Below are 10,290 nucleotides of genomic sequence, written 5' to 3' on the forward strand. Positions count from 1 at the left end.
AACTTTTAAATTTAACTTGTAAAATCATAATTCTGATTTCTTTATCATTATTTCGACTATGGGAATTTTATCTTGTTCATTTTGCCCCTTAACTGGTGAAAATGGTTCTTCCATGTCTGTCTGACTCAATCTGGTTATTTTCTATATCCCATTCTAATACATCCTCAACATACTTTCACTATGAGGAAAAAGTGTGTGTTGGGCATGTGGCCTGCTGCAGTATATTGCATGTGGTTTATATTAAGAATAACTGTAAGCTGAGTGTGTATTCATGAAGGCCAGACAACACAGTGCGGCAGATCTCAGTTGTGCAGGTGACTGTGGCCTCTCGCTGTCGCTGCAGCTTCCTGACACCTGACAGCACTTCTCATTTGCATAATCCACACACGTGCTCGTCCAATGCACGGCTCACATACTGGTTGCTTAACAACGCTGCCTCCAATAACAGTGACGTTTGGTCTGAAGCTCACGGAGGCACACACTTAAAAAAACACACACAATCAGCTGCAGCGGGAGCAGCCTGAACCGGCCTCATTACTGCCGGGACATCTCTGCAGCTTGACTGCGTCCACACCAGGAGTAGGTGAGGTTTCTGCTTGTTTCTGCCGCCGACGAGCTGACGACCGGTCTAGACACAGCAGCAGCTGGTGTTTTCAGTGAGGGAGCTTTTTTTTGTGTGTTAGTTTTGTCCAGCCTTACCTTTTACTTGTCTTCTATCGGAGTGAGTTGACCCGTTTCACACCTTAAGCCCGTGAGTATGTTTGACTTCAGTTAGCATACAGCTAACACCCATGTTGGCAAAACAGTGCGAACTAACGTCATGAGGACAGCAGTTACAGAAATAGGTGTATAAACATTCCGATAGCTTACCTCAAGTTCATCTGACAATTCAGAAATGTTAGACTAAGTTGCCGAGCTAAAGTGAAGGATGATAAGAAAACTACTTAACGCTTGAGTTGATCAATCTTTTCACTTTAACCTTGTAGTGAAACAAAAAAAAACAACAGTTGTGGCTAACGAGGGTTTAGCGAACTACCTAACGTTAGCGACCTTTGCAAACGTTATCTGAAAACTTTACGTACGTACGTCAAGCTAAGTAACCTAGAAGTTAGCCCACTCTTCATTTCTGTTGCATCTTTAATAAATATTATATATCTTGAAGGCAAATTACTTCTTTAAAACGAGGCCCACTTGGTCTCCGCCTCTGTAACTTTTTAGATAACACCTGTGTATGTCTTCTGGTTTGTTAGATAAGAACAGTTGAGTGTCTGCTGGTTGCACATTGACATGGCAGACACACCTTGTCCTCTCCTCATCAAAATGTAGCTCTCAAGCTTTTGTTTTTGTATTGCTTGACAAGACTGCAACATTTTCTCTTTTGTTCGTCACCATAGTGTCATTGAAAGCCCCTGAACACCAGTTAGAGTATTTCATTTGATTGCAAAGGTGGTGGGAGTGTCAAGTGAAACATATCTGGTTCAGCTTGTTTCACCAGAACATGTCTGGATGATAATAATATATTCCAGAAGTCATGAATGTTAAAAAAAAATACACTCTCAGATTGAAAGCCTCACTGGAATGACTTTCTCTTGTTTTATCTGCTTAAATCTTTTGGCTACAGAGTGAGATCATCTTACTACCCTGCGATTTAGTTGCCAGCGACCAATAGGATGGCCCTCTTAAACCCCCAATCTAACCCCTGCTGGCACACATGGTACAGTTAATCCTGTGTGGGTGAGGCAGCAGCACAGATTATTATTGCTGGTGTATCTCATGGCTTGATGCTCTGTTGCAGGGCTCGTCTCCAGCGGGAGCCTCCGATCCACCGCCTGACCGCTAATCCGCCTCCTGGGTTGATAAACTCATGACCCTGCACCCTCGTTTCCTGATGTGTCGGTGATATGGGAGAGTGGTGGACAACTGTGCCAATAGGGACATCTATGGGTAAATTTCTCTGCTAATGGAGGGTCAGATTAAGAATAGAAAGGCTCATCAGCTATGCTTTTTTTGGGAGCTGCTAGACGTGACCCATATTTCTGTTCTCATTTTTAGAGCAGCAACCTGATTCCAGCCTTGGTAGTAGAAAGTGATGTCGTTGTAATGCACCAACTATATTTTCCCTCTCCTTTCTGTTCTGTTTTTTTTAGGAAACTATGAGGCATCCCGCATATCACATGCTACAATGTCCCCCTCAAGACAGAACAACTATGTGTCAATGTACAGCTTGCCCCTGTCCAAAAGCTCCTACAGTGTCATAAGTGCCTTTTGCACAGAGGATAATATTTCTCCGTGCATTTCATACATCAATCAGGTATGAAAGTGTCTCTGTTTAGTTAGTGTTTCCTTGCCAAAGGCTCATTATTCCACAATACTAGTTGCAAAGTCCTCTTTCTTTCACAGGAGCTCGACTCACTCGGCCTCTCCTCCATATGTATCGAGGCCAGCTCACCCGGGGGAGCCGGCCTGAGCGCGGTGCCAGCTCTGAATGCCATGTACGAGCTGCTCCAGATTCACCGGCGCAACATGTGCACTTTGGAGGAGCTGGAGAAGGAACAGCTGAAGAAAACCAGCTCCTTGGAGCACATGCAGATGAACAATTCTAGACTCAAGGTATGCCTAAAACACTGAGTATGATGTGTCTGTAAGGTGCAGTAGTGGATTGTTGACCACTAGAGGGCAGATAAGAAACATAATGTTCTGTATACAGAAAATGTCCCCCCATCCTATAATTACCAAATTTGACCTAGAAACCATGACCTCTGTGTTATGAAAAGGCAGAGTTAAGCACCCGTTTGTACTGCCTTTGTTACTACTGACTCACAGAAAGAATGCTGATTGATGAAGGTTTTAAGTCCTTGTCGTAAGAGGAAATCAGCTGGGTAACACTATGACGCAACACCAGCGCTCGTCATTGAGTGGATGCCTGTCTGTTCACTCTTGTTTTACCTCGGTAACGCATTTTCATACTACTTATTAAATCCCAAGATGGCGCATACCCAATTTTAGGAAGGGATTTGGCTCAGGAATCCACTCTTGTAGCTTTAACCCTGAACTGATTGCTCTCACTGTGCTCATCAGAGTTGTGTTTTATCTTCCAGGATCAGTTGGAACTGTCCATAAGGGAAAAATCTGGTCTCCATGAGACAGAGAGGCAGCTACAACTCAAAATCAAGACCTTGCAGAGCTGCTTGAAAACCGAAAAAGATGAGGTAAAATTTTATGAACATTTAAATCTGATGTTTTTGATTATACAAAATGAGTAAGTATTAAACAGTATGCATTCGCCTGCAAAGGTCATGATTCAGTTGTTGTGGACAGGTTCAGAAGCTCCAGAATATCATTGCCAGCCGTGCCTCTCAGTACAGTCATGATGCCAAGAGGAAAGAGAGAGAAGCTTCAAAGCTTAAGGAACGCCTCAGTCAGCTACTGGTCGACAGAAAGGATAAGAAACTGGGTAAATATAGTAGTCTTCAGGAAAAAGAAATAATCATTGCTCTTTATTCTAGGAATTTCACAACAATGTAATACAATTTTTTTGTTTTGTTTTTTTCATCCAGCTATTGATGTACTGAATTGTTTGGGACGGTCAGATGGTAGAAGGAGCCACTGGAAGACGGCAAAAGCAACAGCCAGGTTTCACGACAGTCATCCCATCACTTGTTAATCATATGTGTAGACTATGCAATCATCATTCAGATAACCGTATGTGTAACTTGCTCTCTGCAGCCATGAGGGTGAGATGTACAAGTCCTTGCTCAGTGACTATGAGGCAAGTCAGAGGTCCTTGATGTTGGAGAACGCCGAGCTTAAGAAAGTCCTCCAGCAGATGAAGAAGGAGATGATACACATCCTTAGTCCACGCCAGTCCTCGAGCAGAAGAGCCACAGCTGATGACACTCAGGAGCAGGTATTTGTGTTTATATTCAGAGGTTTTTAGACCTCAGAGTCTTGCCTGTTTTGTCACTATTATTGAGAGGCCAGGGAATTGATGAGAATGAGAAGCAGTTTTTATGCATCAATGTGAGGATGTTGTAAAGAGATGCTTTCATGTTGACAAGCTACCATGTTCGCGTCTTTCACTTTGCTCAGGTTGATTCAGATGGGGAGGAAAAGGCGGGTGACTCCAGCAGGGAAACTCTGGACCAGTCATGTGAACATGCAAGGGAGCAGCTCACCAACAGCATCCGCCAGCAGTGGAGAAAACTGAGGAACCATATGGAGAAGCTAGACAGCCAAGGTACATGTAGCACTGTTTTTATATTCTGAAATACTGGAAAAGTAGCTGAAGCTCCAAAAATGTTTTCTTTGACATGTGATTTCTATAAATCAAGATTGTGTGAGAATATGTACCTGTTCTCACAAGTATTTATGGACAAACAGTATGCCTGGAGGCACATTTAGATAATCAGCTGTCACTGTATTTTGTTAAGCTTCGCAAGTTCAAAATCAGCTGGAGTCTAATAAGGAGGTGATACCAAGGGAGACCCACGATGAAGAGATGGAGCGGATGAGGCATGAAGTGCAGCAGTGCAAAGAGTTCATTCACACACAGCAACAGCTCCTTCAGGTCAGTTTCTGTTCGTTTATCAGTGCACAGATACCAAATTGTGGAGGCTTCTCATTTCAAGTGTAAATGAATGGGTTAAATTGCCATCCTGATAAATAAGCTCCTTGCATTAAAGAATGTCATCTGGAATTTTCAAATAATAATTTAGGCTGAAATAATAAAAGTGTGTCTGTTTTATGCATGCACAGCAACAACTCAACACATCGTTTGATGATGAGACGGCAGCTCTTCTTAACGACTGCTACACACTGGAGGAGAAGGAGCGTCTCAAAGAGGAGTGGAGGCTCTTTGAGGAACAGAAGAGAAACTTTGAGAGGGAGAGAAAGAACTTCACAGAGGCTGCTATTCGCCTGGGGCGAGAGGTACTCAAAGTTTCTGATGCGGCACCACGGTCGTATTCATCATATATTGTGGATGTTGTAACTGCAACGCTTTCAATCTTTTTTTTTAATTCAACAGAAAAAGGCCTTTCAAGAGGACCGCGCTACTTGGCTCAAGAATCAATTTTTGAACATGACTCCCTTTACCGACCGTAGGAGATGTTCCTCATCTGACGGTCACAGCGCCCTGTCAATCAGTAAGTCTGTGTAATTGAAGACAGAAGACTATAAATGGCTGAAACTTTTAAAACACAAACCTGACTTTCTCACTTTTAACAGAGTATGCTCTATTGCACTAATTACCAATAGAGCTGACATGATAACATATTTCAGAACTTCTCAGGATACTACAAATAAGACAGTTAAAGGTGTGAATCTTTAATTGGCCTCACAACGGCACATGACTACTTCTTCACTAAAACAAGACCATCAGTCAAATAAATCTGCTGGTAATCTACAAAAATAATGTTTTCACATTGTGGCATTAAGACGGGCAATTTCCTGTATGAGGTTGACATTACAAACATGCCTCTGCTGCACACACGTCCTCTAAGCTGTCGCCTTCTCACTTTTTGGCTGACAGCTGAACTTGCTGTATTCTGTGTGGCTGTAGACACTAGTAAATGTTGAATATTGCTAACTCGGTTCATTAGTTTTATTTATTAAAGTTTTTTAAATATTGTGTGGCAGATTTTTAGAGAGAGTCTTGTCTGTATTGTGCTTCATAGAGAGTTTAATAAAATGTGAAATGTGCCCATATATCTGCTTTTTAAAAATTCTGGGGCTACTTAATGTGCTATATTTTTGTACTTGTTTTTAAATCACTCATAGCTGATATCGGTCTTCCTCCAACATATTTTCCAAAATAGAAATGTCAGACTCATCCCAATTTTAACTTGATCACCAAGGCCAGAAAATATGCATGTATACATATATACATATGTATATATACATATATACGTGTGTGTGTGTGTGTGTGTGTGTATGATAGAGAGATATCTTATAGGCTGCAAACTGCTTTTTATGTGAGGAATCTTTTACGTCCACATTGTGATGCATCTTAGACTCAACAGAATATGTTGCAGTCTCATTTGATTTTGGTGTCATCTCCATGTCTCTTTGAATTGCCTTGTGTCTGAAAGGTGCTTTATAAATAAACGTCCCTTTTGACTTGCGATGCTTAAATGTTAAGAACGAGGTGTGTCTCAACAATTGCACATGAATAAGGTTCGCTTCAAGAATACAGGGCAAGTGTTCTATTAATACTGTGTGCAGTTAACCGTGACAGAGAAAAAGTATTTTAATTGACTTTGATTTGAATATCCTCAGGAAGTGAGCCAGAGATGAGGATATCTTCCACGAACACTCAGCCGGCCAAATCATCAACCTACGCCACATTCTCCACTCCTAAACCTACACAAAGTGCTACTGTGCCATCCACAACCGAACTTTACCGGACACTCCGCCTGATACCAGACAGCAGGTATTACTCAGTGACTTAATTCCTTTTGTCTGCGTTCAGTGAGATGTTTGCATTTAAATTTACATTTAGGGCATTTAGCAGACGCTTTTGTCCAAAGCGACTTACAATAAGTACATTTGTCACAAGAGAGGAACCACGACATATCACCGTCGATGGAGTAAAAAGAAATTTAGAAACAATTGTCAAGCCTTCGCAGTGCTGGGATTTAATTTGTGCAGTGTTGTTTCGCTTCAAGCCAATGAGAGATGAGGCATGTTAACCTTCAAAGTACAATGAATTCATTTAAAGTTGCAGATGGTGCCATTAAACCTTTTTTGAATTTTTATTTTATTTTTTTCATTTCAGTTCCTCCAGACATTCAAATCGAGGATTCTGGCAAGAGTCGAGCACCACTGAAGATGGAGATGCTCGGTTCAAGTCAAAAAGCAGAGTTCGATGTGGAGACTTGAGCATCTTCTCCTTGGGTGAAGATGAGAACAGCCTCACCTGAACAACTTCCAGTGCCTTTTTTCTTTCTCTTTTTGGGTGTGACTGGGCAGTGGACTTGAATATGAAATGATGAATAAATACCATCACTACGGAGGAACACTAAATCTTGATATGTTGCTTTACGCACAGATCATTCACCAAAGCTGATCAAACAAAGAAAAGCACTTTAATGATTCTGCCATTGTTCATTTCGTGACAAACAGATCAACACTGACGAATCAGATTTTAAGCTACATTCAAATGAGGGGGATCAAGTGATTTGAACATTTGACATTTTTTGTTTACATTGAATGCTTAAGTTTCAGTTCAAGTTTTAAATTTTTACACATTCTACGTATAAATTATGAGTCTAATTTTAATGGAAGCATATATTGACATTAAATAATGATCAATAAAGATATTTTTAATTAAAATGTTTGGTTCTGTCTTCACTACGACGCCTACTAGTGTGTTTACACTTGAATTGCAGTCACAAGTGTGAACAACCGGAATCCGGATGTCATCATCTGTGCTTTTGTCTCAGCATCCAGCCCCGAATCCCACCCACACCACTCGGCGTCTATATATTTTTTTTTCCCACTCAAAAAACACAGCGAAAATGTCGGGTTCTAATCTCGTAGCCATGAAAAAGGTGGTCCAGCAGCTCCGTTTTGAGGCGAGCATAAACAGAGTGAAGGTAATTCACGTGCTTATTGTTCTGTCAAATATGTGAGGGGGGGAAAAGCTCGACCGTTACCCCGAGCAGCTAACGAAGCTAGCTGGTGCCAGAGGCTAGCAGCGGTGTTAGCCGCTAGTCAACAGGCTGAGCAGGGCGTTGTTTGAACTGGAGGGGAAGTATTCAGCTCTGTCTGGTACGCTTGAGATTAATATGCCAGCGACTAACATAGAAGTGAGGATGTCGAAAACCTTTTTTTGTTTTTAGTTATTTCCAGCTAGCATCTCATCGACTAACTAAAGAGTACCAAACTGAGGTTGTTGGCTAACTTGCCTGAAAGTTAAACTAACGTTACTTGGAGTGAAATGCTTTGTGTTAGCAAAACAACTAATGCTACTGCTGCTAACAGTTAGAAAAGTATGAAGCAAACTGACAAAACAACTTCTAAAAACTATCGGCCTTAGAAAAAAAGGAACACAATGAACCCCTAGACCAAAGCAAAAGATTTAGAAGCACACAAGTGTCATTTATTCATCATTTGGGTTGCAAAACATAATCGACTTCGAGGCCTTTTTTTGCTACATCGCAGAAAGACAAGTATTGTTTAATGTGTTTCAGGAGTGAATGGTCAAAATGTTGGTAACAGAGTCCACGCTTAAAAAAAACCTATAATGCAGCTGTGTATATACAGTATTGAATTGTACCGCATAAGTGCTATTCAAATATATTTTTAAAAAAAAGTTCCTATCAAGTTTGATGTCTGTCAGAACATGCCATTTTGATGATGATATTGTGTGTTCATTCACAAAAGGCCCTTCTGTACTATTCCTTTAAGTGTCATTGTAAGTGATAATGATGAAAATTATTGTGTCATACCATGTTTCAATATTATTGTATGAGACTCAAACTGTTGCAATCCTACATGTAATTCAGTACAATGTTTGTTTTTTCAAACTTTGACAATGTACTATAGTATAAAATCCGTAGAATGCCCCTTTAACCTGTATGGTAACCCCAAGCCACATTTCCTTCCTCTCTGTCACCAGGTCTCCCAGGCAGCGGCAGACCTTCAACAGTTTTGCATGCAGAACGCCTTGCAGGACCCTCTGCTCACTGGTGTGTCCTCCAGCACCAACCCCTTCAGGCCACAGAAAGTCTGCTCCTTCTTGTGAAACCACTGTATTCATTGGTCAGTCTGCCACCCTGTGGACACATTGAGCCGAACACTAATAGGCCTTCATACTGTACATACAGCACAAGCAACTGGTGGGATTTCTGAAAAGCTTTATGAAAACGACTGCAGAGTAACTGCACTACTGGTTAGAATCTCTTAAATGCATTTTGAGTGAGACGAGTGTTCCTTTATGTTCAACCGCTTGAATACAGCAGTGCAAGTATTTCACGGCAGGGACAATCATTAAAAGACTTATAGAAACTTCTCAGTTGAAACCTATAAAAGTTCTCTACAAAAACAAACCCACTTCAGTCAGTTCAAATCAAATCCTTAGCCTCATTGTTTTTTTCTGTTTATAACTCTGGTTGTGTTTTCTTCTTCCGCAGGCCTTCATTTTGATGCTACAGGGAAAAGTTGACCTCAACACTGCTCCTCATGCCAAGCCATTATACTGCCACGGGATCTCTGGAGACTAGAACACATTGGAATCATGTCAGGAAGATGACCATCTATTTTCAGCCACAGTAGTAGAAAGGAGACAGGTTTATTTTTCATGGCACAGTATGATTTTCGAATAAATTATTGTGCCTTTTTCTATTGTTCTATATTAGTCATCACTGTTCTGGACTTTTTTGTATTTAATGAATAAAAAAAACATTCTTTACTATTCCAATGTGTCATTGATTGACATTTTCAGTTTGATTTATTTGAAACCATTACATAATGGACATAACTGCCTCCAACGATTTTAAACAAAAAAGTGGGTTTTCGAAAGTGATTTAAAAGATGAGAATTAGTTTGCATGCTGGATCTCCTCAGACAGGTTTATAAGCCAAAGAATTTCTCTCCCACAACACTTGTCACATTCATCCAGGGGTGGATTGGCCATCGGGAGTACTGGGACTTTTCCCGGTGGGCCGGTCACTGATGGGCCGATGGACGGCCGTTTTATTTATTTATTTATTTATCCATCTATCCATCTATCCATGCCTCGCCTTGCCTTGGTAACTATTGTAACTCTCCCGGCCCGGGGACAGAGACATGCATCTGCTCGGCCCACAGTGCTCAGCTGCAGACACAGCAGAGAGGTGCTGATTGTCCCAGTGGCTTTGTCTGTCTAAAGAATACCTGGCCCAATGGCCCTATGAGAGGCTACAAAGGCCCAGGAGTCCCACCCACGCATGTTGTAGATCCCTCCCAACCCCTCGTCCAATCACTTTTAATGATGAGGAGTCGATGATGACAGAGAGAGCGAGAGAAAAAAAACAACAACACACCAGCACACGAAAAACAAAAATGGAGAAGGAAAGTAAAAAATGCAAAGGCGGTGCGGAAAAATTGAGGGAAAGGAAAAGAAAAGCTCTCGCAGCACAGGCTGCTAAAAGTAAAACAATTACGCAGATGTTTGCTGCAGGGGCCGGCCTGGCCGGTGCCAGCAGCACCGATGCTGCAACTTCAGCAGCGGGTCCTTCACGTGAGTCTGAAGAGAGTGAGGCTCCCATTACCACTGCCCTTATGGTGCAGGAGGAGGCTGAAAAAATA

At 41.5% G+C, this 10,290-nt stretch overlaps 2 protein-coding genes across 6 annotated transcripts; both read left to right on the plus strand.

Annotated features, from left to right (window-relative positions):
* The first annotated feature begins 422 nt into the window (after positions 1-422).
* ssx2ipa (synovial sarcoma, X breakpoint 2 interacting protein a) lies at positions 423-7,023 on the plus strand. 5 transcript variants are annotated; one of them, XM_030403953.1, is made up of 15 exons: positions 423-583; positions 1,622-1,714; positions 1,796-1,944; positions 2,148-2,311; positions 2,401-2,610; positions 3,099-3,209; positions 3,319-3,454; positions 3,558-3,633; positions 3,727-3,907; positions 4,090-4,237; positions 4,431-4,567; positions 4,756-4,929; positions 5,027-5,144; positions 6,277-6,430; positions 6,776-7,023. In XM_030403953.1, exons 3-15 carry the CDS (start codon positions 1,902-1,904, stop codon positions 6,918-6,920), a joined length of 1,797 nt encoding a protein of 598 aa, XP_030259813.1. In that variant the 5' UTR covers positions 423-583; positions 1,622-1,714; positions 1,796-1,901; the 3' UTR covers positions 6,921-7,023. The 5 variants fall into 5 exon arrangements, with proteins under 5 accessions (XP_030259813.1, XP_030259811.1, XP_030259812.1 ...); XM_030403951.1 differs by lacking the exon at positions 1,622-1,714 and having other exon boundaries at positions 423-751; XM_030403952.1 differs by lacking the exon at positions 1,622-1,714 and having other exon boundaries at positions 423-656.
* Positions 7,024-7,404: 381 nt separating this feature from the next.
* On the plus strand, positions 7,405-9,415 carry LOC115572009 (guanine nucleotide-binding protein G(I)/G(S)/G(O) subunit gamma-5-like). The gene is made up of 3 exons (XM_030401741.1): positions 7,405-7,595; positions 8,621-8,763; positions 9,135-9,415. The coding sequence occupies exons 1-2, from the start codon at positions 7,416-7,418 to the stop codon at positions 8,744-8,746; spliced, it is 306 nt and encodes a 101-aa protein (XP_030257601.1). The 5' UTR covers positions 7,405-7,415; the 3' UTR covers positions 8,747-8,763; positions 9,135-9,415.
* Positions 9,416-10,290: the final 875 nt, after the last annotated feature.

Source organism: Sparus aurata, chromosome 21, assembly GCF_900880675.1.
Source record: "Sparus aurata chromosome 21, fSpaAur1.1, whole genome shotgun sequence".
Lineage (NCBI taxonomy): Eukaryota > Metazoa > Chordata > Actinopteri > Spariformes > Sparidae > Sparus > Sparus aurata.